The sequence below is a fragment of the Apodemus sylvaticus genome, chromosome 10 (assembly GCF_947179515.1).
Source record: "Apodemus sylvaticus chromosome 10, mApoSyl1.1, whole genome shotgun sequence".
Classification (NCBI taxonomy): Eukaryota; Metazoa; Chordata; class Mammalia; order Rodentia; family Muridae; genus Apodemus; species Apodemus sylvaticus.
Genome location: NC_067481.1, coordinates 40,407,305 through 40,433,033, shown reverse-complemented (window position 1 = coordinate 40,433,033; position 25,729 = coordinate 40,407,305). Strand labels below are relative to the sequence as shown.

The 25,729-nt window shown below is 40.8% G+C and overlaps 1 protein-coding gene across 2 annotated transcripts in view; it reads left to right on the top strand.

Moving 5' to 3' along the window:
- The window catches only part of LOC127693532 (ribonuclease SLFN12-like), a 209,364-nt gene that overhangs the window by 180,536 nt on the left and 3,099 nt on the right, over window positions 1–25,729 (top strand). The window contains exons 2-3 of one of the 2 annotated variants that reach the window (XM_052194465.1): window positions 8,418–8,596; window positions 23,489–24,528. In XM_052194465.1, the coding sequence (XP_052050425.1) occupies window positions 8,460–8,596; window positions 23,489–24,528 (1,177 nt within the window). In that variant the 5' untranslated portion in view covers window positions 8,418–8,459. The remainder of the gene's footprint in view (window positions 1–8,417; window positions 8,597–23,488; window positions 24,529–25,729) is intronic. The other variant, XM_052194467.1, reaches the window with a different exon arrangement.

Sequence of the window (25,729 nt, the reverse complement as noted above, 5' to 3'; positions counted from 1 at the left end):
CCAGATGTTATGCTCTCCTGAGGAGAAGTTCCCTCCCCCCACCCCCTGCCTGCTGCCCTTACTGTCCCAAGAGATGGCAGCAGCAACAGGCAGTGGCAGTTGTGGCCCTGGGCTGCTATGCAGCACCAAAATAAGCCAGCCATGCAGGGCAAAAAATGCTTTTCCCCACAGAGGCAGCAGAGTTTGTGCCATGTCACAAATGCTGGACAGCCAGCACAAAAGCTGGACAGCCAGATGGGAACAGAAGTACAAGGGGGTGGGGCAAGACCTGCTTTTCCCACGGGGAGCCTGGAGCAGAGCAAGTGGCTACAAGTGGCAGCACAAGAGAATGAAAGGGGCAGGGGAGGTCTACAGATCACTAGCTAGAGAGTTGTTTTGAAAGTAGACATGCAGAGACGTTATTTGCTCTAATTTACTATAAATTAGAACTAGAAGCACCCCTTAAATAGGGACAAAGCAGCAAAGACCTCCTCATTGTGTGTGGAAGTTATTAAAAATGTTCCTACTGGCTGGCATCCTGAGAACAAAATTTAACAACTAAAGTAAATAGCCAGCCAGTCTAGACATACTGGATCGTCATGCAGCTGCTAGAGGCCTGGTGAGTCCCAGGCTCATGGAAGAAAGCAGCCCACCTAAGCTTAGGAGTTTGTTCTATGGCTCCTAGAGCCTGAGGGAAGGGTCACAACAATGACTTTCAAGGGGGAGGGAATCACCCAACTGTTAAGAAGTCTTAGAATGAGAGTCAGTGAAAACACCAGCCGCAAAGACTGAACATCTCCGTCCTCAAGGGAAACACAGGGAGGGCTCCAAGTTCAGTGTCACTTATGCTGACCAGTAAGGGGAAAGAGCTCACCAGTTCTCTGACGTTTGAGGGCTAGGTCCAGCAAGCAATGGCTCTCCATGTGGTAGCGGATGTGAATATTTTGTCTAAATCTGAATTGTGGCACCGAAATGGTGTGTTTTATAAAAAAGACAAGGATAGAAGGAATATGTTTGGTGGATGTGCAGTCAGTCAGCTGTGGGGGAAGGGGGTGCCTCTGCTGGCCCATGCTCAGGCATCCCTTCCCCCTGAAAGACCATCCACATGATGGTATCATATAGAATAGAGTTTATTCAGGACTATGGGGAGGGGAGTCAAGGAAGTAGGGACAGAGAAAGGCAGAGAGAGAGACTAGAGGAGTAGAGGCTGGCCATGAGCACATGGGGGGATGGGGACAGAAGGGAAACAGGAGCAAGAGGACAGAGCAACAGCAAGAGAGCAAGAGAAACAGGAGGGGCAAACAGTGGTTGCCAGGTAACTGTGCGGCAGAGTCTAGACTAAATGCCAACAGAAGGGAGAGTGGTTTTCATTAGACTACTTCTTCCTAATTATAGGCATTGAGTTCTTGAGGAAAGTTTCATCTTTGCTGTCAGGATATCTAATTTCTTCTTATTCCTTCTTGGGGCAAGACAACTTAAGCAACCACAGCCAATATAGCAAGAAACCAACCACCCAACAATGACCAACAAAATACACCTGACTCCCAGTCCATCATTTTTATCAATTAAATAGAACACTTTGTTACCTCTCCTAATTTTAGAAAGGCTTACAATTCCGTATGTGTTATGTCCTGGTTTAGCTTGTATACTGTCTGAAAACTATCCTCTCACTTATATTCTCTCAACACTAAACAGCCTGGGTTGGCTACAATACTATAAGTAGTCTTCAATTCCATCAGAATTCCAAGAATGACCAATATCATCTGAAAATATAGGAAGTCTAATATAGCTTCCAGAACTGATACAGACTGTAGAGACAGCTGCCTACCTATAGGCCCTGTATGTCAGGAAGTTGGAGCACCAGTCTTCAACCTTCTGGCCCAGGATCATCTGACATACCTTTGAAACAGGAAATATTAAGGACTAATTTATTCTGTCTCTGCAGAACTAAGCTGTCCTAGCTGTCCTCTCCTGAATAGTACAGGTCTATAAAAGAAATAGGTAATTTTTACGCAGTGTCTGTCTTGCCACACCTGGAGCAACTCCAATTATGCTCAATTTCTTCTTTGAATCCAAGAAAGAGATGCTGCCAGGAGCATGTCTCAGCAACAAATGAATAAATAACATTAAATGTCACATTCTGTAAGATTCTGATGTGTTTAAAAACTATCTATCTATGTAAAGTAATCTGGACTGTTGTCCGCTAACTACTCTTACCTATTTCTAAATAAAATATCTTGCAAATACCCTAGCAATTAACTCAGAGCCAAGAATTTGCTATCTGGCCCTAAACTCAAATGCCTAATCATCTCAGATCGTTTATAACAGTTATACAAAGACTAGGTCTAAGCCTTGAACTTTTAAAATTTTTATAACAATAGAGGAAATTTATACCAATGAAAATCCTGATTCTGTACCAAAACAAATTCTATCTCAATGTAAGAAATTATAACTTCCACTTAGAAACTATTATAAAGATTTCTACCAAATGAAATTATGGCTGAACCATTAATTCTAGCTATTTCCTGTTAAATTTTGATCATTACTAAATTCCCCAGAAAGACAATCTTAGAACAACCACATCCAGTCCCCAAGCCCAGGGAACCAGGACAATGACTCTTCATAACTTCTTTCTGCTGCATATGGGCATTGAGACACCTTGGAGGTGGGGTAGGGAGCCACACCAGTGATTGTTATAGTCTCTGATGTCTGTGTCTTGACTGGATCTGGCTGAAAGTTCATGAGATCAGGAGTTCAAGCAGGTCAGTTCAGCATGTCTGTGAAAGAAACTCACCAAAGCGGTACATTCTCTAATCTATAAATCTCAAAACCAAATTTCAGTATTATCAAGATAGCTTTTTTGTTTGATTCTCAGGAATCTAGTTCTTCAGGGGGTCTCCCTTTCTCCTATCACATCCATATAACTCTGGAAGATGTCCAGAGTCTAATCACTTTGTCTAAAAATGCAAAGACAAAACCTTTCTCCCAAATCAGCATATCCTTCAGTCAGCAACCAGGAAAGCTTGTTTCTTGCCTTCTCTTCCAGAAAAATAATAAAACAACCACAAAACATAATCCTATTCATTTTGATAATAAAAACAATTCAAAACAAATGAAGAAAATTGAACAATACGGTATGAGCCTATTTTTAGGCCTGTTCTAATTTGCCGTGCCAAGATATGAACCCAAAATTCCCGTAGAACCCACATTCAAAAAATATGAGTTTCCTGCAGACTATATATGCCGTCTTTCTGTTAATGCTCTCTGCCTGGAGACAGACTTCTATTTTATTAATACCTATCATACTATCTGTTGTGCTTTCTGCCTGGAGCCACAGACATTCATTAGTTAATACATTTTTTAACATTTTTTTTTCTTTTTTAAGATTTATTTTATTCATATGAGTACGCTGTTGCTGTCTTCAGGCACACCAGAAGAGGGCATCAGATCCTGTAACAGATGGCTGTGAACCACCATGTGGTTGCTGGGAATTGAACTCAGGACCTCTGGAAGAGCAGTCGGAGCTCTTAACCTCTGAGCTATCTCTCCAGCCCCCTAATTAATACCTTTTAATGTCTATCTCTTGTACTCTCTGCCTGGAGCCACGGGCTTCTATTTTATTAATACATGTTGTACCATCTGTCTGTTGTGCTCTGTACCTGGAGCCACAGACTTCTATTTATTAATACCTTTTATAATATCTATCTGTTGTTCTCTCTGCCTAGAACCACAGGTTTCTATTTTATTAATACCTATTAGATCATCTATCCTGCTCTCTGCATTGAGCGACAGACATCCATCAATACCTGTTCATAGTAGGCTCTCTACTTAGGAGTCTTAATTTTCCCTTTCCTAGTTCCGAATGAACCCCAGGCAAAATTTCCTCAAAATCTGTATGTAGATCTGTCCTTAAAACAAATAAGCCCGCATTTGAATTAAAACATATTCAAATCATCATCGGTCAAGGAAGCAGGCAACTTCCATTTTCCAGCCCTCTGTGACTCAGAGTAGCCAGTACTTTTCACAGCAGGGGACCTCAGAGCCTGTGACCAGAAACTGCCCATTTTCTTTGTTTCAAGGTTCTTGCACCTGTGCCATCATGTGACCCAACTCTGCTCAGACTCCACTCCACTCTGATCACCTAGACTAAATCTCTAACTCATATGACAAAGAATCCCAAATTTCCAGTGGATTCCTGCCCCTATGTTGGGAGCCATCTATAGTGTGAAATATTTTATAAGCACCATTCCAAGCTAATGCTGGCTGCTCTCTGGCCCCAGGTGTCTCACTACCTCCATGACCAGCCCCATGCAGTGACTGCCCATCTCACAGTTCTCTTGCTGCAGATTCTGCTCATATTCCCAGTCATCTGCCCCCTGTGACTACTTGTCACAAATCCCAGTAACCAGGTAAAATAAAAGCTCTAGAGGTTGGAATCTTTCACTCAGATTTATAGCAGTAAATTCTCACTCTAGAAAACGTCCACACAATGAATTCAGAGCCAATTGATATTGATATAAACTACCCACCTAGATAAGCCAAATTGTCCTTAATTATCCATCCCTTTTAAGATAGTCATAGTTACCTGTGGATATTTAAAGCCATGTGGAATCCAGATCATCTTTCTTGTCCTCCATCTTTTTTCTTTCTCTCCTGTCTCTCCTATCTCTCCTCTCTAAAACTGCAAGCCCACATTCTTTATCCAATGTCCATTGATTGGTCCCTTGATATCTTTATTCATTAGAGGAAGGTTCTGCCACAGAATAATTCTATTTTGAGTATCCCAGTATTCAGAATTTTTTTCACGTAAGGTGAGTATACCCTATATTAAATCATAGTCTCTTTATACTGCCTTGGATCTCTCAGAGGATGCCACCCTATCTCATCACATCCATGTTCCACATGGTTAGCAGGCACATGCTGTATAATTACTGGGAAAGCTGATGATGACTTTGTATCCCTGGGCTACTCTTCCTCTATCTCTGGCAGTGCAGTTGGTTTGAGATTACTCCTTTCTATCCAAACTGGCTGGTTCATTCTTTCTCTGACCTTGTAACCCACCAAGCTCCTCATCTCTCCCAGGGACTGCAAGGACTGGACTGAAAGTGCACAACACTGGAAGGACCACAATCTGCTTCCAGCACATTTTCTTGTCCACTTCCCTCTTGGGGAAAATTCCCATTCTCTTGCTCTGTAACTGAGTCTGAGCCATTTTTGTTCTTCCTTTTCTAGTCTCCTTTTCTCCCATGTGCTTCCACCTCCACCCATAGTTTTTTCTAGTTGTACAGTTATTCTCCAAGCTTCTTATGAAATGGAATATAGGAAGAAGAAAAACAAATACACAGTCACTAAAACAGAAACTTCCCTCTGGGAGCAAAGTGGGAGAAATCCAAGCAGAAGACACCACAATAAATTTTCTGCTGTCATCTTGAAAAAGAATATCAATCTCTTTGTCCTCTGCCATTTTCTCTCCAGCCTCTAAAATAAAATTTCCCTTTCTGTCCCACCTCATATTGGGCACAAGTTATAGCCCTTCTTTTAGCTACTTTGTGGGTTCTTCTTTCTTCTGCCCTTCACCCCCTTTTTTCAAACCCTTCCAACCCCCTAACATTATTTAAAAGAAAAAAAGGGAGAGAGGGGAAAGGAGATGATGTTATCATTAGAGTACTTCCTGATGATTAGGGGCATTGAGTTCCTTGGGGCCAGTTTGATTTTTGCTGGCAGGACATCTAATTTTCTGTTGCTGTTGTTGTCATCATTGTTGCCATTGTTGTTTCTTCTTTGGGCAAGATTACTTCAGAAACCACAACCAACAGAAACCACCAACAATGACCAACACCAACCAACAGTAGTTTTGAGTCTTACAGTCCTAGCATTTATATACCCTCTGAAGAGTTCCAAGATTCCAAATGCCATAATATCATAAAAATATCTGCAACTGAAAAACTATACTTCTGAAAGAGCACAAAGCAAATCATATTCAGCTGATGTGGACATTCTGACATGGCCCCTTGCCATATCTGGGATTAAAATAAGAATATACTCTTACAATGTTTCTGTGGTTTTTAAAGAAACCAAAATTCTCACTTAAGTCAGGTTAATACAGTGAAGCAAACCTGAGTCCTCTGGAAGAACAGCAAGTTCTCTTAAACACAGATCCATTTCTCCAGCCTCTAGATGTCATCTCTGACATTCTTCATGCACTCCCTTCTGAAATGTCCCTCAAACTTTACAGGGCAGTTCCATTCCCTGTAAATTTTTACTTTTACTTTACGTCTGTAAAATTCCCAAACTTTACAGGGTAGTTCTTCTTATATTCCATTGAAGAAAAGCAATTATTCTCGACACTTTGAGCAGTGTGATAACTCTCTGTAATGCTGTTGTCCACTGTCTTAGTTAGGGTTTCATTGCTGTGAAGAGACAACATGACCAAGGCAACTCTTGTGAAGGAAAACATTTCGCTGGAGCGGCTTACTGTTTCAGAGACTCAGTCCATTATCCTCATGGTGGGAAGCATGGCAACCTCCATGCAGACATGGTGCTGGAACAACCAAGAGTTCTATAATCTTCATTCAAAGGCAGCCAGAAAAAAGTCTCTTCTACATTGTGTGTGGCCTGAGCACAGGTGAAGACCTCAAAGTCCATCCCCACAGTTACACACTTTTTCCATCAAGGCCATATCTCTTACCTGTGCAACTCTAAATGCCCAAGCACTCCAACACATGAATCAATAGGGGGCAAACCTGTTCAAACCACTATATCACAGCAGAGGGAAACTTTTGTTGCTGTAATTTCCAACCCCAATAAGTTCATATAAAAAACAAAATGTGGTTATTATAATTTTAGGCTATAAGCCTAGATTGGGCTAATCTAACACTATGTTAACTTATCCCCAGCTATAAGAACCGTTGCTACTTGCAGTTTCTCCTGGTCACATAGTTCTGGTCCATCATGGCTTCCTCCTCCTCTTCTTCTTCAGTCCTCTCTCCTTCCCCTCTTGTCCTCTTTTGCCTCTGTACCTGCACCTGCTCCAAAACCATAAGTCCCCCCTTTCGCCTCCTTTGCCCAATCAGAGGCTCTAGCCTTTATTGACTAGTTGAAATGGGGAGAAAGTTCACTTGAGATCACCTGAATATGTGATGGATTGCTAGTCTGGGGCAACCCCTCTTGAGGAGGCAGAATTACATCTGAATATAAATAGCAGGCTGGAGAGATGGCTCATCAGTTAACTGACTACTCTTACAAAGGTCCTGAGTTCAAATCGCAGCAACCACATGGTGGCTCACAACAATCTGTAACAAGATCTGATGCCCTCTTCTGGAGTGTCTGAACACAGCTACAGTGTACTTACATATAATAAATAAATAAATGAATAAATAAATAAATAAATATTTTTTAAAAAACTAAAAGAATACAAACAGCATCTGGAAAACCCAAACGGGCTTTCAGGCCAGAGTTGAGGGTAGCAGTAATCCAAGTGTCCTAGTTTGGTTTTCATTGCTGTGAGGAGACACCATGACCAAGGCAACGCTTATGAAGGAAAACATTTAATGTGGGCTGGCTGACAGATTCAGAGGTTTAGTCCATTATCATCATGGTGGGAAGCATGGCAGCATCAAGGAAGACAATGGTGCTTGAGAAGAGCTGGGAATTCTAAATCTTGATCCACAGGCAGCAAGGAGGGGACTGGTTTGAGCATAAGAGAACTCAAAGATTCCCCCCACAGTGACATACTTCCTCCGACAAGGCCACAAGTTGTTGTGCCACTCACTTTGGGCCAAGCATTCACATAGATGAACCTACTCAAAGCAACATGCCAAGTTTATAAACATCATGGGAAAGTTGTGTTTTAAAATAATATTTTAGCTGTTTATTTATTTCTATGTATTTTTTCTGCATATATGTCTATGCATCAATAGGAGTCACCATTTGGTAACTGGGTCCTCTGGAAGAATAGTAGCTCTTAAGTACTAAGACATCTCTCCAGGCCCAAGAAAATTATTTTTCTTGGCAGTCCCTCCATGCCCTTATAAGGATTCTGCAGATATCACTACTCACTGTCCAAGTGTGGAAAGCATGACTTCTCTTCCTGTAGTCTGTCATGACAAATAGGGGAGAAGAAGCCTTACTGCAAGATGGAAATTCTGAGCCCTACCTGGGATTCTGAGGACTAGACTAACTATAGATAGAAACCAAGATAGTCATTTTTAAGAATAAGTGACTATCATGGAAGAACCAACAAGATACATAAGACTGCACTAATTGAATTTAAAATAAATATTTGGAAAGGTCCAATACCAGACTTGCTAGGCAGAAAAAATATCAGTAAAATTGAAGAAAATACCAACAAAACCTTGAAGTTCATAGAGTATAAAAATGTCCAACACTGTGTAGAGCATTGTCATGAAGTCTAACACACTAATTCTTTCTGTCTACAGAATCTGAAGTTAGAAAGAGTTGAGAATATATTTGAAGAAACGATGATTGGAAACACCCCACAGCTGGAAAAAGATGTGAATCCACAGACATTCACAGAGCCCTGTGTTCAACTCAAGTGTCCAGGAAATATTCTTCAGAATGGACGGCATGCCAAGCCAGGAAGTTTGAAAGATTCACAGTATGTAAATTGATTGGTTTTTTGTCATAATTAGAAGAACAATGCTCAAATATGACTTCATAAGATCAGGGAAAATATCCTGAGAGAATGAAAAGAGAGCATCGGGGTTTCAGAACTTAGAAGTGACACCAGGAGAGAGATTTACAATGGAGAGCACCTACATTAAAAGAGGAGAAGGACTGTGCTGTACTTCCTGGAGAATGCTTTCCTGACAAATAGAAAGCTGTACCCTTGTATTTCTCTACCTGTCCTCCTTGCTCCCAGAAACAATAACTCTGAGACTTCTTCATATGATGATTTTTAATTCAAAACAATTGCATAAGGATTATATACAATCATTACAATAAATTTGATTATTTACAAAGTTACTATAACTCAGCACAAGCTACTGAATCCAGTTCAAACTTGTCTCAGCAGTCCCTGTCTTAGTTGGGTTTTACTGCTGTGAAGGAACACCATGGCCAAGGCATCTCTTATAAGAGCAAACATTTAATTGGGGCTTGCTTACAGTTTCAGAGATTCAGTCCATCGTCATCATGGTGGGAAGAAAGACAGGCATAGTGCTGGAGGAGCTTAGGGTGCTACATCTTGATCCAAAGCAGCCAAGAGAGGACTCTCTTCTATTCTGGGTTCCTCAGCTTGAGCACTAGGAGCCCCCAAAGCCCACCTACACAGTGACACAATTCCTCCAACAAGGATACATCTATTCCAAAAGGACACACCTCCTAATAGTGCCAATTCCCACGGGGCAAGCATATTCAAATGACTACATTTCACTCCCTGGCCTCCACAGGCTTTTTTAAATGCATAAGTTTTGGGGGCCCATAACTAGCCATAGCATAATGCAAAATATATTTGTCCAACTTTAAAAAGTCTCCATAGTCTTCCGCAATCTTAACAATGTTTAAGAGTCTCAAGTTCAAAGTCTCATCCAAGAATCAGTGGATCTCTGAACTGTAATCACTGACAAAATCAAAAGGCAGATCTCATACATACAACAAAACAGGATATACATTATTATTCCAAAACATCATAGTAAGAAAATATTGGACCAAAGGAAGACAAAAAATTAACCACCTGGGCAAATTGCAACCTCTGCATTTCTAGGTCTGATATCCAACTCTTTGAGCTTGGTTGATTGCAAGAAACTTCTTTCTCTTGGGCTGGTTCCATTCCATAGAATCATCTGTAGCAGTTCCCAACTAAGAAGTCAAATAGTTCCCTGCAGTGGATGTACTTTCCTCGCTACCCACCCCAATGTTCTGAATTCCTGAATGAAAGAAATACACACTCAGCTTTTATATTATGATAAGCCTCAAACAACTCAAAGGCTGGGCCACTTCCTAGCCTCCAGGTGGCTCCACCTCCCTCTGAAATTCTCAAGTTATTACTTAATAAATCCTATATTCCATCTTTGCTTCAGTGCACCCAGTAGTGCACCTCTCTCAGGGCTGCTCTTCTCTGCTCCTACATGGTGGCTAAGCTTTCTGTCCTCCATCTTCTCAGGAGTGACCTTTCCTCTCCCTCTCCCTCTCTAGGCATGGTAGATCCCCTTCCTTCCTCCTTCCTCCTTCCCCCTTCCCCCTATCTTCCTTCTTCCTTCCTCCTTTCCCCTTCCCCATCTTCCTTCCTCCTTCCCCCTTTCCCCTATCTTTCTTCCTCCTTCCCCCTTCCCCCTAACTTCCTTCCTCCGTCCTCCTTCCTCTTATCCCCTTCCCCCTTCCTCCTTCCCCCTTTCTCCTTCCCCCTTCCTCCTTCCTCCTTCCCCCTTCCCCCTTCCTCCTTGCCCCTTCCCCTTTCCCCCTTCCTCCTTGCCCCTTCCCCTTTCCCCCTTCCTCCATCCTCCTTCCCCCTTCCTCCTTCCTCCTTGCCCCTTCCCGTTTCCCCCTTCCTCCATCCTCCTTCCTCCTCCCCCCTTCCCCCTTCCTCCTTCCTCCTTCCCCCTTCCTCCTTCCTCCATCTTCCTTCCCCCTTCCTCCTTCCTCCATCTGCCTTCCCCCTTCCCCCTGCCTCCTTCCTCCTTCCCCCTTCGCCCTGCCTCCTTCCCACTTCCCCCATCCTCCCTCCTCCTTCCCCCTTCCCCACCCTCCTTCCTCCTTCCTCCTTCCCCTTCCCCCCTTCCCCCTCCTCCTTCCCCCTTCTTCCTTCCTCCTTCCTCCATCTTCCTTCCTCCTTCCTCCTTCCTCCATCTTCCTTCCTCCTTCCTTCTTCCTTCCTCGGTCATTTGCCCAGGAATCCTAAAATTCCTGCCCTGTCCAAACATTGGCTGCCAGAAACTTTATTTACCAATCAGAACCAAGTGGGCACAGGGTTCCTCAGTGTCTTGCATACAGACATGCAGAATATTGTGCAATTGTGGGATCCCAAATTAACATAATACAAGCAGCATTAGACCAAACCCTCTAAATTTCCCCTTTTTTGTCCACTTAAAAAGGCCTTTTCTCTCAGGTATAAATTGAACATAATTATAAAAAATTATGCAAATTATAAGGTATAATATACACTTATAACATCCAGTTTATCATATTTGGCAATTTAGATACATTTCTCTATCATCTATTCTAACTTTAAGAGTTTACAATTCTATACCTGAATTATATTTTGATTTTAAATTGTATTACCATCTGAAAACCATCCTTTCAAATGTAGATAATTTTCCTGAATGTTAAGCAACATAAGTTTGTTATAAGACTATAATTAATCTTCAAGCCCATCAAAGATACAAGAATGAATTGAATATTACCCGAATATATAGGAAGCACAAAAACATAGCTTCCAAATCTTAAACAATTTGTAGAGACAGATGACTGCCTGGACATTATCTTATATTCCTCATAACATTGTTCAGCCTTCTGGCTCACAACCATCTGAAAGACCTTATGTGAAACAGGAATTTTGAAGGACTAGCTTACTTTGTATTAGCAGAGCTAAGCTGTTGACTATTCTGCATCATGTGTCCTTTCCTGGACAATATTTTTTGTCTGCAGATGATTCTTGCCCAGTGGCTACCTTGCCACAAGTGGAACAACTCCTTATGGAGGTAATGATGCTCAGTATCTTCTTTGAAGTGTGAAGACATGGTTCACACTTCAGGAGCAGACATGGTTCCTAGTCAAAAGATCTACTAATAATGAAATGATTTTTTTCTTTCTGAGTGCTAGGATTTATTTTTATTGAAAAGGCAAGTAAAAGCACTTTATGATAAAATTAAAAATTTACATGGAATATATTTCAGATAAACACGTTAACATTGAATTTTCATGGAAAATTAAAGAGTAAAGTGGTAGACATGTAAAACACTGCTAAATTAATTGTAACATGGAATAGAAACATTTTATGATAGAATTGAAGATTTATGTGTAAAATATTTCTGATAAAATTGTATAAAAATGTAGAAAAACATATTAGAATTGAAGATTATCATGGAAAATTTTATATAGATTTAATAATGGTAGGCATAAAAGTATTCTTAAGTTGATTGAAAGTGGAATCATAAACATTTTCTGATAAACTTGAAAATTTACATGGAAAATATTTCTGATAAAATTGAAGAAATATATAAAAAACATGTTAAAATTAAAGATTATCAGGGAAATTATACAAATGAAATGATAGGCATGAAGATAATTCTAAGTTGATTGAAGGTGGAATTATAAACATTTTCAGATAAAATTGAAGATTTACATGGAAAATATTTCTGGTTAAATTCAAGAAATAGATAGCAAACATGTTAGAATTGACTATTTCATGGAAAATTTTACATATAAAATAGTATATGTAAAGACTCTAAATTAATTGAAGGTGGAATTAGAAACATTTGTGATAAAATCAAAGATTTACATTGAAAACATTTCTGATAAAATAGAGGAAATATATAGACATTAAAATTGAAGATTATCATGAAAAAATGCAAATAAAATGGCAGACAGAAAAGCATTACTAAATTAATTAAAAGGGAAATTACAAACATTTTCTGATAAAATTGAAGATTTACATGAGAAATATTTCGTTAGTCTATGTCTTTTTATTGGGGAGTTGAGTCCATTGATGTTAAGAGATATTAAGGAATAGTGACTGTTGCTTTCTGTTATTTTTATGTTTGTGTGGGTATCTTCTTTTGGGTTTGTTGGAAGAAGATACTTTCTTGCTTTTTCTAGGGTGTAGTTTCCCTCCTGTGTTGGCATTTTCCATCAGTTATCCTTTGTAGGGCTGGATTTGTGGACAGATACTGTGTAAATTTGGTTTTATCATGGAATATCTTGGTTTCTCTATCTATGATGATTGAGAGTTTTGTTGGATATAGTAACCTGGGCTGGCATTTGTGTTCTCTTAGGGTCTGTATGAGACCTGCCCAGGATCTTCTAGCTTTCATTATCTCTGGTGAGAAGTCTGGTATAATTCTGATAGGTCTGCCTTTATAAGTTTCTTGCCCTTTTTTCCCTTACTGCTTTTAATGTTCTTTCTTTGTTTAGTGAATTTGGTGTTTTGATTATTATGTGCTGGTAGGACTTTCTGTTCTGGTCCAGTCTGTTTGGAGTTCTGAAGGCTTCTTGTATGTTCATGGGCATCTCTTTCCCTAGGTTAGGGAAGTTTTCTTCTACAATTTTGTTGAAGATATTTACTGGGCCTCTAAGATGTAAATCCTCACTATCTTCTATACCTATAATCCTTAGGCTTGGTCTTATTGTGTTCTGGAGTTCCTGGATGTTTTGGGTTAGGAACTTTTTGCATTTTGCATTTCTTTGACTGTTGAGTCAATGTTTTCTATGGTATCTTCAGCACCTGAGGTTCTTTCTTCTAACTCATGTATTCTGTTGTTGATGCTTGCATCTATGACTCCTGGATTCTTTCCAAAGTTTTCTATCTCCAGAGAAGTCTCACTTTGTGATTTCTTTATTGTTTCTACTTCCACTTTTAGATCCTGGGTGGTTTTATTCAGTTCCTTCACTTGATTGTTTGTGTTTTCCTGTAATTCTTTAAGGGATTTTTGTGTTTCTTCTTTAAGGGCTTTTGCCTGTTGACCCATGATCTCCTGTATTTCTTTAAGGAATTTTTGTGTTTCCTCTTTAAGGGCCTTTACCTGTTGTCCGATGTTCTCCTGTATTTCTTTAAGGAGTTATTTAAGTCTTTCTTGAAGGCCTCTATCAGCATCATGAGATACAATTTTAAATCCAACTCTTGCTTTTCTGGTGTGTTGGGGTATCTGGGACTTGCTGTGGTGGGAGAACTGGGTTCTGATGTTGTCATGTTGCCTTTGTTTCTGTTGGTAGGGTTCTTGTGCTTGCTTTTCGCCATCTGGTTATCTCTGGTGCTACTTGGTATTGTTGTCTCTGGCTGGAATTTGTTCCTCCTGTGGGCCTGTAATCCTGTGTCCTTACTCCTCTGAGCTCAACAGTGAAAACACTGCTAGGAGATCTCTCTCTCCTGACTGGCTATGCACAGAAAGCAGTGGAGTTTCCCAGCTCCCTGGTGCAAATGGCAGTGGGAAGACGTCCTTCCCAGCTGCTCCATTGATCTTATGCCCTGTGTACTCCTAGCTGGTCCCCTCCAGAGAGAAGGTGATGATCTCACCTCTGAGCTCAGAAGTGAAAGCACTGCTGGGAAGATCACTCTTTCCTGGTATGCTGTGCACAGAAGGCTGTGGAGTCTCCTGGCTCTCTGGTGCAATGGTGGTGGGAAGACTTCTGTCCCAGCTGCTCCACTGATCTTATGCCCTGTGTGCTCCTAGCTGGTCCCCTCCATAGAGAAAGTGGAGATCTCACCTCTGCTCTCAGATGTGAAAGCACTGCTGGGAGATCTCTCTTTCCTGGTGGGCTATGCACAGAAGGCTGTGGAGTTTCCAGGCTCTTTGGTGCAAATGGCGGTGGGAAGACCATGAAGTGAGTTTAAATTTCATTTTCTGTGGATCTCTGATGCTTTTGAAGACTGTGTATACAGTATAGCTGAACTGTTAAAACTTGACTACTCTTTGCTATTTACTATTTGAATAATACTGAACACATTTTATTATCATTAATCAGAGTCTAATATTACCATGAGTTTACTATCTGGCCCTTAACTTGCATTATTTAATCATTCTAAACAGTATGTAATAGCAGCTATTAGAAGAACTGGGTCTAAACCTTGTATTCTTAAATAAGTTGAAAAGGCACAATGCCGGACTGGAGAGATGGCTCAGTGGTTAAGAGCACTGACTGTCAGTTCTTCCAGAGGTCCTGAGTTCAAATCCCATCAAACACACAGTGGCTCACAACCATCTGTAATGAGACCTGATGCCCTCTTCTGGAGTGTCTGAAGACAGCTGCCATGTACTTATATGTAATAAATAAATCTTTAAAAAAAAAAAAAGAAAGAACTGTTTAGCTGGGTGGTGGTGGCACACGCCTTTAATCCCAGCACTTAGGAGGCAGAGGCAGATGGATTTCTGAGTTCGAGGCCAGCCTGGTCTACAGAGTGAGTTCCAGGACAGCCGGGGCTACACAGAGAAACCCTGTCTCAGAAAAAAAAAAAGGCACAATGCCTATCTAACAAAATTATTTTTAAATGTGAATCAATATATAAAAATTTACACCAATGACAACCTTAAAACTATATTAATATATTAATTGTGTACCTGTGTAAGAAAATATAACTTTAATTCTTCATCAAAATGTAAAAAGCTTACATGATTATGGCAATGAAATGTTTTGTTTAAGAGTAAATTTAGTAGTCCTTTCTCATTTACCTAATTTCTTATAAAATTACTCTGTCCCCCCTTTTTCCTTTCAACCCCCTACCCCTTATCTAAGAGAGGATAGAGAAGAGGAAAAGAAAGACAGAAATCCCCAAGTCTAAGCTCTCTATTTAGTTTCCCCCTGTTCAAAATTATGACCACTGTAAAATTATTTCTTAAAATGACAACCTATTTATAATTTATAAAATAACCATAACCAGACACTCACAACCAAGGAATATGAATGATGAGTCTCCATGGCATGTTCCTGCTGAATAGGGACAATGAATTTTTTAAGGGCTGGGGAAGGAGTGGCCTTTCCTTTCCCTCTCCTTCTCCAGGCATGGTGGATCTTCTTCTTCCTTCCTCCTTCCTCAATCCCTTACCCAGGAATCCTAAAAGTCCTGCCTCTGCCTGCCCTGCCCAGACATTGGCTGCCAGTAACTTTGTTTTCCAATCAAAGCCAAGTGGGAGCAGGGTCCCTCAGTGTCTTGTATGGGGACATGTGTATTTGTGTGCAATTTGGGGAGCCCAAATTAACATACTACAGGTAGCATTAGACCAAACCTACTACAAGAGCTTTCCTCAGCAGGTGCCCATGGCTCTGGCATTTCTAACATCTCAGTATTTCACAAGATCTTTACAAGTTCCGAATTGTAGTTCATTTGAGATAAAAAGTCAAAGTGAAAAAAACATGTCATAATAACACCTATCATAATATAACTACCCCTTATGAAACTGCAAAAGAATAAACAATAGGCTTACTAGGATGGGAGCTTGCCATTAGGTCACCACTCACAGTATTGCATTTAATATCCTTTGGCAAAGGATTTAAGCCCATTCTCGTTCCATGTTCCCCTTTAATATTTGACCCAGAAATGTTGTGTTTTTTTCTTTCTAAGCTAATTATGCTTGACAAAAAATGTTCTTCATGAGAATAAACAAGAGGAAAAAGTCTATGCTGGGCTTTTTTGAAACTTCTGTTGTCAATGCAATAATCTGAATCTCTTCATCTTATCCTCTTGCAGACTCATCACAACAGTTAAAAAAGCAGTAACATTCTTCACCAAAACATCATGAGAATAATCTCTAGACAACATAGTAAAATTCCACTCCTCTGAAACCTCTTAAACCAGGCCCCAAAATTAAAATCACCCTCAGCTCCAATGTCTTTCACATTTCTAATACTATGGCCGATTAAGCCCCACTTAAAGCATTCCATTGCCTTCCCAACTCAAAGTTCCAAAATCCACATTCCTCCAAATAACAACTTGGTCAAAGCTATCACAGCAATACTCAGTCTCTAGTACCAACTTCTTATTTTGGGGTTTATTGCTGTGAAGAGACACCGCAACCAAGGTAACACTTATAAAGGACAACATTTCATTGGAGTGGGCTTACATTTTCAGAGGTTCAGTTATCATGATAGTGAAAAGCATAGCAGCATGCAGGCAGACATGATCCTGAAAGCCAGTAGTTCTACATTTTTTTTATTCGATGTATTCTTTACTTACATTTCAAATGATTTCCCATTTTCTGGGTCCCCAATCCCCGCAAGTCCCATAAGCCCTCTTCCCTCCCCCTGTTCCACCACCAACTCCTTCCCGCTTCCCTGTTCTGGTATTTCCCTATACTGTTGCATTGAGTCTTTCCAGAACCAGGGGCCACTCCTCTGTTCTTTTTGGACATCATTTAATATGTGTATTATTTCTTGGGTATTCCAAGTTTCTAGGTTATTATCCACTTATCAGTGAGTGCATACCATGACTGATCTTTTGAGACTGGATGACCTCACTTAGTATGATGTTCTCCAGCTCCATCCATTTGTCTACGAATTTCATGAATTCATTGTTTCTAATGGCTGAATAGTACTCCATTGTGTAAATATACCACATTTTTTGTATCCATTCCTCTGTTGAGGGACACCTTGGTTGTTTCCAGCTTCTGGCTACTACAAATAGGGCTGCTATGAACATAGTGGAGCATGTGTCCTTATTACATGCTGGGGAATCCTCTGGGTATATGCCCAGGAGTGGTATAGCAGGGTTCTCTGGAAGTGCCATGCCCAGTTTTCTGAGGAACTGCCAGACTGATTTCCAAAGTGGTTGCACCATCTTACAATCCCACCAGCAGTGGAAGAGTGTTCCTCTTTCTCCACATCCTAGTCAGCACCTGCTGTCTCCTGAGTTTTTGACCTTAGCCATTCTGACTGGTGTGAGGTGAAATCTCAGGGTTGTTTTGATTTGCATTTCCCTAATGATTAATGATGTTGAACATTTCTTAAGTTGTTTCACAGCCCTCCGAAATTCTTCATGTGAAAAATCTTTGTTTAGTTCGGTACCCCACTTTTTAATGGGGTTATTTGGTTCTCTAGGTTCTACCTTCTTGAGTTCTCTGTATATATTAGATATTAGCCCTCTGTCAGATTTAGGGTTGGTGAAGATCCTTTCCCAATCTGTTGGTTGACGTTTTGTCCTTTTGACAGTGTCCTTTGCCTTACAGAAACTTTATAGTTTTATGAGGTCCCATTTGTCAATTCTTGATCTTAGAGCATAAGCTATTGGTGTTCTATTCAGGAACTTTTCCCCTGTGCCCATGTCCTCAAGGGTCTTCCCCAGTTTCTTTTCTATTAGTTGCAGTGTGTCAGGCTTTATGTGGAGGTCCTTGATCCACTTGGAGTTGAGCTTAGTACAAGGAGATAAGAATGGATTGATTCGCATTCTTCTGCATGCTGACCTCCAATTGAACCAACACCATTTGTTGAAAAGACTATCTTTTTTCCACTGGATGCTTTCAGCTCCTTTGTCAAAGATCAAGTGACCATAGGTGTGTGGGTTAATTTCTGGGTCTTCAATCATATTCCATTGATCCGCTTGCCTGACATTGTACCAATACCATACAATTTTTTATCACTATTGCTCTGTAGTAAAGTTTGAGGTCTGAGATACTGAATCCCCCTGAAGTTCTTTTACTGTTGAGAATAGTTTTAGCTATCTTGGGTTTTTTGTTATTCCAGATGAATTTGAGCATTGCTCTTTCTAGCTCTATGAAGAACTGGGTTGGGATTTTGATGGGGATTGCATTGAATCTGTAGATTGCCTTTGGCAATATGGCCATTTTAACTTCCTGCCAATCCATGAGCATGGAAGATTTTTCCATTTTCTGAGATCTTCTTCAATTTCCTTCTTCAGAGATCTGAAGTTCTTGTCATATAGGTCTTTCACTTGTTTGGCTAGAGTCACCCCAAGATACTTTATGCTGTTTGTGGCTATTGTGAAGGGTGTCATTTCCCTAATTTCTTTCTCAGTCTGCTTATCCTTTGAGTATATAAAGGGTACTGATTTGCTTGAGTTAATTTTGTAGCCAGCCCCTTTGCTGAAGTTGTTTATCAGCTGTAGGAGTTCTCTAGTAGAATTTTTTGGGTCACTTAAGTATACAATCATATCATCTGCAAATAGTGATAGTTTGACTTCTTCCTTTCCAATTTGTATCCCTTTGACCCTTATGTTGTCTAATTGCTCTAGCTAGGACTTCAAGAACTGTATTAAAAAGATATGGAGAGAGGAGGCAGCCTTGTCTAGTCCCTGATTTTAGTGGGATTGCTTGAAGTTTCTCTCCATTTAGTTTGATGTTGGCTACCGGTTTGCTGTATATTGCTTTTACTATGTTTAGATATGGGCCTTGAATTACTGTCCTTTCCAAGACTTTTAGCATGAAAGGATGCTGAATTTTGTCAAATGCCTTTTGAGCATCTAATGAAATGATCATTATATGCTGGTTTTTTTTCTTTGAGTTTGTTTATGTAGTGGATTGCATTGATGGATTTCCTTATATTGAACCATCCCTGCATCCCTGGGATGAAGCCTACTTGATCATGGTGGATGATCATTTTGATGTATTCTTGAATTCGGTGGGCAAAAATTTATTGAGTAATTTTGCATCAATATTCATAAGGGAAATTGGCCTGAAGTTCTCTTTCTTAGTTGGATCTTTGTGTGGTTTTGGTATCAGCATAATTGTGGCTTCATAGAAGGAGTTGGGTAGTGTTCCTTCTGTTTCTATTTGGTGGAATAGTTTGAAGAGTATTGGTGTTAAATCTTCATTGAAGGTCTGATAGAATTCTGCACTGAAACCATCTGGTCCTGTGCTTTTTTTGGTCGGAAGGCTATCTATGACCCCTTCTATTTTTTTAGGGGTTATGGGTCTGTTTAGATACTCTATTTGATCCTGGTTTAATTTTAGTATTTGGTATCGGTCTAAGAAATTGTCCATTTCCTCCAGATTCTCCAGTTGTGTTGAGTACAGGCTTTTGTAGTAGGATCTGATGATTTTTTGAATTTCCTCAGTTTCTGTTGTAATATCTCCCTTTTCATTTCTAATTTTGTTAATTTGGATACTTTCTCTGTGCCCTTTGGTCAGTCTGGCTAAGGGTTTATCTATCTTGTTGATTTTTTCAAAGAACCAGCTCCTGGTTTTGTTGATTCTTTATATGGTTCTCTTGGTTTCTACTTGATTGATTTCAGCTCTGAGTTTGATGATTTCCTGTCTTCTCCTCCTCCTGGGTGAATTAGCTTCTTTTTGTTCCAGGGCTTTCAGTTGTTCCGTTAATCTTCTAGTGTATGCTCTCTCCAATTTCTTTTTGGAGGCACTCAAAGCTATGAATTTTCCTCTTAGCACTGCTTTCATTGTGTCCCATAGATTTGTGTATGTTGTGCCTACACTTTAGTTAAATTCTAAAAAATCTTTGATTTCTTTCTTTATTTCTTCCTTTACCAAAGTATCATTGAGTAGAGTATTGTTCAGTTTCCATGTATGTGTGGGCTTTCTGTTGTTTTTATTGTTATTAAATACCACTTTTACTCCATAGTGATCTGATAGGAGGCATGGGATTATTTTAATCTTCTTATATTTGAGGTCTGTCTTGTGACCAACTATGTGATCGATTTTGGAAAAGGTACCATGAGGTGCTAAGAAAAAGGTATAATCTTTTGCTTTGGGATGAAAAGTTCTATATTTAGCTGTTAAATCCAATTGGTCCAAAGCTTCAGTTAGTTTCACTGTCTCCCTGTTTAGTTTCTGTTTTCCTGATCGGTTCATTGATGAGAGTGGAGTGTTGAAGTCACCTACAATTATTGTGTTAGGTACAATGTGTGCTTTGAGCTTTAGTAAAGTTTCTTTTATGAATGAGGACGCCCTTGTATTTGGAGCATAAATGTTCAGGGTTGAGAGTTCTTCTTGTTGGATTTTTCCTTTGACCAGCAAGAAGTGACCTTCCATGTCTCTTTTGATGACATTATGTTGAAAGTCAATTTTATCTGATATTAAAATGGCAACTCCAGCTTGTTTTCCGAGACCATTTGCTTGTAGAATTGTCTTCCAGCCTTTTACTCTAAGGTAGTTTTTGTCTTTGACACTGAGGTGTGTTTCCTGTATGCAGCAAAATGTAGGGTCCTGGTTACATAACCAGTCTGTTAGTCTATGTCTTTTTATTGGGGAACTGAGTCCATTGATGTTAAGAGATATTAAGGAGTAGTGGCTATTGCTTCCCATCATTTTTTGATGTTAATTTTATACTAGTGTGGTTATCTTTTTTTGGGTTTGATGAAAGAAGCTTAATTTCCTGCTTTTTCCAGGGTATAGTTTCCCTCGTTGTAATGGTGTTTTCCCCCTATTATCCTTTGTAGGGCTGGGTTTGTGGAAAGATATTGTGTAAATTTGGTTTTGTCATGGAATATCTTGGTTTCTCCATCTATAGTGATTTAGAGTTTCACTGGGTATAGTAGTTTTGGCTGGCATTTGTGTTCTCTTAGAGTCTGCATGAGCTCTGCCCAGGATCTTCTAGCTTTCATGGTCTCTGGTGAGAAGTCTGGTGTAATTCTGATAGGTTTTCCTTTATATGTTACTTGCCCTTTTTCTCTTACTGCCCTAAGTATTCTCTCTTTGTTTAGTAAATTTGGGGTTTTGATTATTATGTGATGGGAAGTATTTCTGTTCTGGTCCAGTCTGTTTGGAGTTCTGTAGGCTTCTTGTATATTCATGGGCATCTCTCTCTTTAGGTTAGGGAAGTTTTCTTCCATAATTTTGTTGAAGATATTTGCTGGCCCTTTAAGTTGTAAATCTTCACTCTCATCAATGCCTATAATCCTTAGATTTGGCTTTCTCATTGTGTCCTGGATTTCCTGGATGTTTTGGGTTACACGCATTTTGCATTTTGCATTTTCTTTGACTGTTGAGTCCACGGTTTCTATGGTATCTTTGGCATCTGAGATTCTTTCTTCTATCTCTTGTATTCTGTTGTTGATATTTGCATCTATGGTCCCTGATTTCTTCCCCAGGTTTTCTATCTCCAAAGATGTCTCTCTTTGTGCTTTCTTAGTTATTTCTACTTCTGTTTTCAGATCCTGGAAGTTTTTGCTCAGTTCTGTCATTTGCTTGTTTGTGTTTTCCTCTAATACTTTGAGAGATTTTTGTTTCCTCTTTCATGACTTCTGCCTGTTGATCAAACTTCTCCTGTATTTTTTTAAGTGAATTTTGCATTTCCTCCTTATTGGCTACAAACTTCTGACCCATATTGTCTTGAATTTCTTTAAGTGATTTTTGTGTTTCCCTTGTAAGGGCTTCTAACTTTTGAACATTTTTCTCCTGAATTTCTTTAAGAGATTTATTTATGTCCTTCATGTGTTCCTCTAACAGCATCCTTACCAGTGCTTTTAAATCCAGCTCTTGTTTTTCTGGTGTGTTGGGATATCCAGGACTTGCTATTGTTGGAGAAATGGGTTCAGATGCTGCCATAATGCCTTGGTTTCTGTTAGCAACATTCCTACCCTTGCCTTTAGCCATCTAGTTCTCACTGGTGTTAGATGGTCTTATTGTCACTGGCTGGTGCCACAACCTACTGTGGACCTTTAGGGCTATTTCTGAGACACTGGATGACTGGGTTTCCTCTGGCACAGATTACTGATATGCTGCCTTCCTCTTTTGTGCCTTTGGAGCCCTGCTCAGTCTTGCCTCAAAAAAATGTTATACTTGGGTTGTCAAGGTGAACCAGGTGTTCTCAGACTGCTCTGTTATGGAGCAAAGATGGTGAATGGGAGGTCACCCTCTGTTGATTCTCACGTAGGATACAGGCCCCACAACCAACCAACTTGCAGATAAACCGCCTATGTTCTCAGGTCCTGAGCGCAGGCAGACCCCTGGAAATTTGCACCCCCAGAGATCTTAAGCTCAGGATCATACAGTACCTAGTGATGTTTTTCTGCCCTAGCAGGCCACAAGGATGGCCAAGGGAGTAGCTCCCTCTGCTATTCTCTGCAAAGGATACAGGCCCCACGACCAACCAGCTGGCAGATGAACCACCCGTGTGCTCAGATCCTGGGCACAGGCAGACCTCTGTCTGTTTGCACCCCCAGAGATCTAAAGCTTGGGGTGATACAGTACCTAGTGACACTCTTCTGTTCCAGCAGGCAGAGAATATGGCCACAGGGATTTTCTCCCTCTGCTGGTCTCCAGGCAGGACACAGGCCCCACGCCCGGCGGACTGGCAGACAAACCACCTATGTGCTCAGTTCCTGAGTGCAGGCAGACCTCTGGTGGCTTGCACCCCCAGAGATCTAAAGCTCAGTGTGATACAGTACCTAATGAAGCTCTTCTGCTCCAGCAGGCAGCGAATATGGCCGCGGGGATTCTCTCCCTGTGCTGGTCTCCAGGCAGGACACAGGCCCCACGCCCAGAGGTCTGGCAGATGAACCTCCTATGTGCTCAGTTCCTGAGCGCAGGCAGACCCCTGGCGGTTTGCACCCCCAGAGATCTAAAGCTCAGGGTGATACAGTAACTAGTGAAGCTCTTCTGCTCAGGCAGGCAGCGAATATGGCTACATTTTGATCCTAAAGCCAGCAGGATGGGACTCCCTTCTGCCCTGGACAGAGCTTGAACAATAGGAGCCCTCAAAGACCCTTACACAGTAACACACTTCCTCCAACAAGGCACTCCTTTTCTAATAAGGCCACACTTCCAACAAGTGCCACTTTCCATGGGCCAAGGATATTCAAACCACCACCATCCCTAAATAAATATCACATCTGACTTTCATATTGCTTATCCAGAGCACCTGAGAGGGTTGTACTCTGTGTGTGGTAAAGCAGAACTAAGGACTAAGCACTAAGACTCTGTCTGTCTTCCAGGAAAGGATTTCATCTGAGAAGCAGAGACAGTGATTGGAAAAGGAACATCTCTGTGGATCAGGACACAGACTATGCTGAACTGGTTCTGTCTGTAGGAGAAATGACACTTGGAGAGAAGAATAGGAATTCAATGAAAGATAGTCAACGGAGACGAAAAGAAGCCAAAAACATCTTACAGGCTGTGTGTGCACTGCTGAATTCTGGAGGGGGTGTGGTCAAGGCCCACATTAAAAATAAAAACTACAGCTTCACCAGAGATGGAATAGGACAGGATTTGGTAAAATCCTTGCCCAGTATCCTGAATCTTCCTCATAAATATCTAGACTACATGCAGCACAAAGACTACTTTTTCACTTTTGTGAAACCATGGAAGCCGAATCACAAAGGTCCAGGAATCACCACCTTGAGAACCAACTTGTACCAGAGACGCATCTCATCCTCGCATGAACTGACATCAGCTGCTGCACTGCACTTCCTCAGATCCAGACCAAGCTCACCTGGAAAAATCATCCATAATGAATTACTAAATGAATGTCTTAACTTATTTAACAGAGACTGGCTTGCCTATGAGGAGACATTCTGTTTCACTAAATCCACACATGCTGAAGTAAAATTGACTCCCAAGGAAAAGATTTTTCCTAAAAAAGAGATTTTAGAGATTCTCCCTCAAACTGTTTCTGCATTTGCAAACACTGATGGGGGATATTTGTTCATAGGTTTGGATGGCAAAACCCAGAAAATTATTGGTTTTAAAGCAGAGGAGAGCGATCTCATGCTTCTAGAAAGTGAAATTGAAAAGTGCATAAGACAGCTGCCTGTCACTCACTTCTGTGAGGAGAAGGAGAACATAAAGTACACATGCAAATTCATTGAAGTGCACAAATCCGGAGCCGTGTGTTCATATGTGTGTGCACTCAGAGTGGAGAGATTCTGCTGTGCAGTGTTCGCTGCAGAGCCCGAATCCTGGCATGTGGAAGACAGCTGTGTGAAGAGGTTTACCACAGAGGAATGGGTGAAGCGCCAGATGGATCCCAGAGCAGGTTGATGAACAGAGATTAATAATAAGTTTAATTAATAATTTAATTAATAATAAGCTAACGTGTTGGAAGATGCTTTCTGGGCTTGGGCACGCTGAAAACGCCTCATATATCAACAGCTAGTTTATTAATCTCTGGTTCCCTATGGAAAGTATATTCATGACTTTCAATAGTTCTATGAGCTGCTTCCTTCACAATGGCCAAGTCTGACACAGTCTGCCTCTCCAGTAGCTGGAACTGGAGCAGGAGCAGGGAGAAGCCAGGCCTCACAATACACTTCAAGGGTCTTGTCACCTGCCACAGCAGGTTAAGCTGCATCCCTGCCAAGTCTCAGGTCAGGGGACAATGCTGCCCTTCTTGCTGCAGCAGAACAGTGAGAGTGTCGTCCTGTCCTAGCCTCATGGCTCGCCCATTTCCATCAGAAAGCTGAGCAGTGCAGCCTTGCATGCACACTGTCCTTCCTGGGCACTGATCTTCACACAGCCACACAGAGTTGCCCACCCAGCTCCTCTTGTCTCTCTCCAGACCATTGCTAGCTTGCTTGTCCCAGTCTCTTGTACAGCAAGGCTTCTGTAGCCCACCCTATGCCCTAATCTCAGTTCTCTGGTTTCATTCTGGCTTTAGGACATGAAGACCTCATGTGAACTCACACCAGAACATTACAGTCTCTGAAAATGCAAGCTTCTCAGACTCTTTACAAAGTCATTCCCGAGCAGGCTTCCTGCCTTCTAGATTCAGCTATTTTTAACATAAGCCAAACCTGCTGACATGTCTTAGTTGGGAGAATGCTTGCCTAGCTTGCAAGAAGCTCTGGCTACAATCCCCTGTGCTGCATAAAACCCTAAAACTAGGCATGGTAGTGCCCTTGTGATGCAAAAGCTTTGGAGGCAGATGCAGGTAGATCAGAAATTCAGTCATCCTTAGCTACATAGTGACTTTGGGGCCAGCCTGGGCTATATGAGACCCTATCTCAATTAAAAAAAAAAAAAAAGAAAGAAAACGTGAACTAAAATATACTCATCTAGTTGTTAATACATGTATTAACAAATGTATTAATGTATTATTAATACATTCTTAGCATCCTTCTACAGCTATGTTTTATTGAGGGTAGTACAATGTAGTTCAGTATCATCAGAGTCTAATTTGGTCGTTTCTTGTTGACCTTATAATCTGACTCCATTTTCTATTAAAAACACAGGTTTCA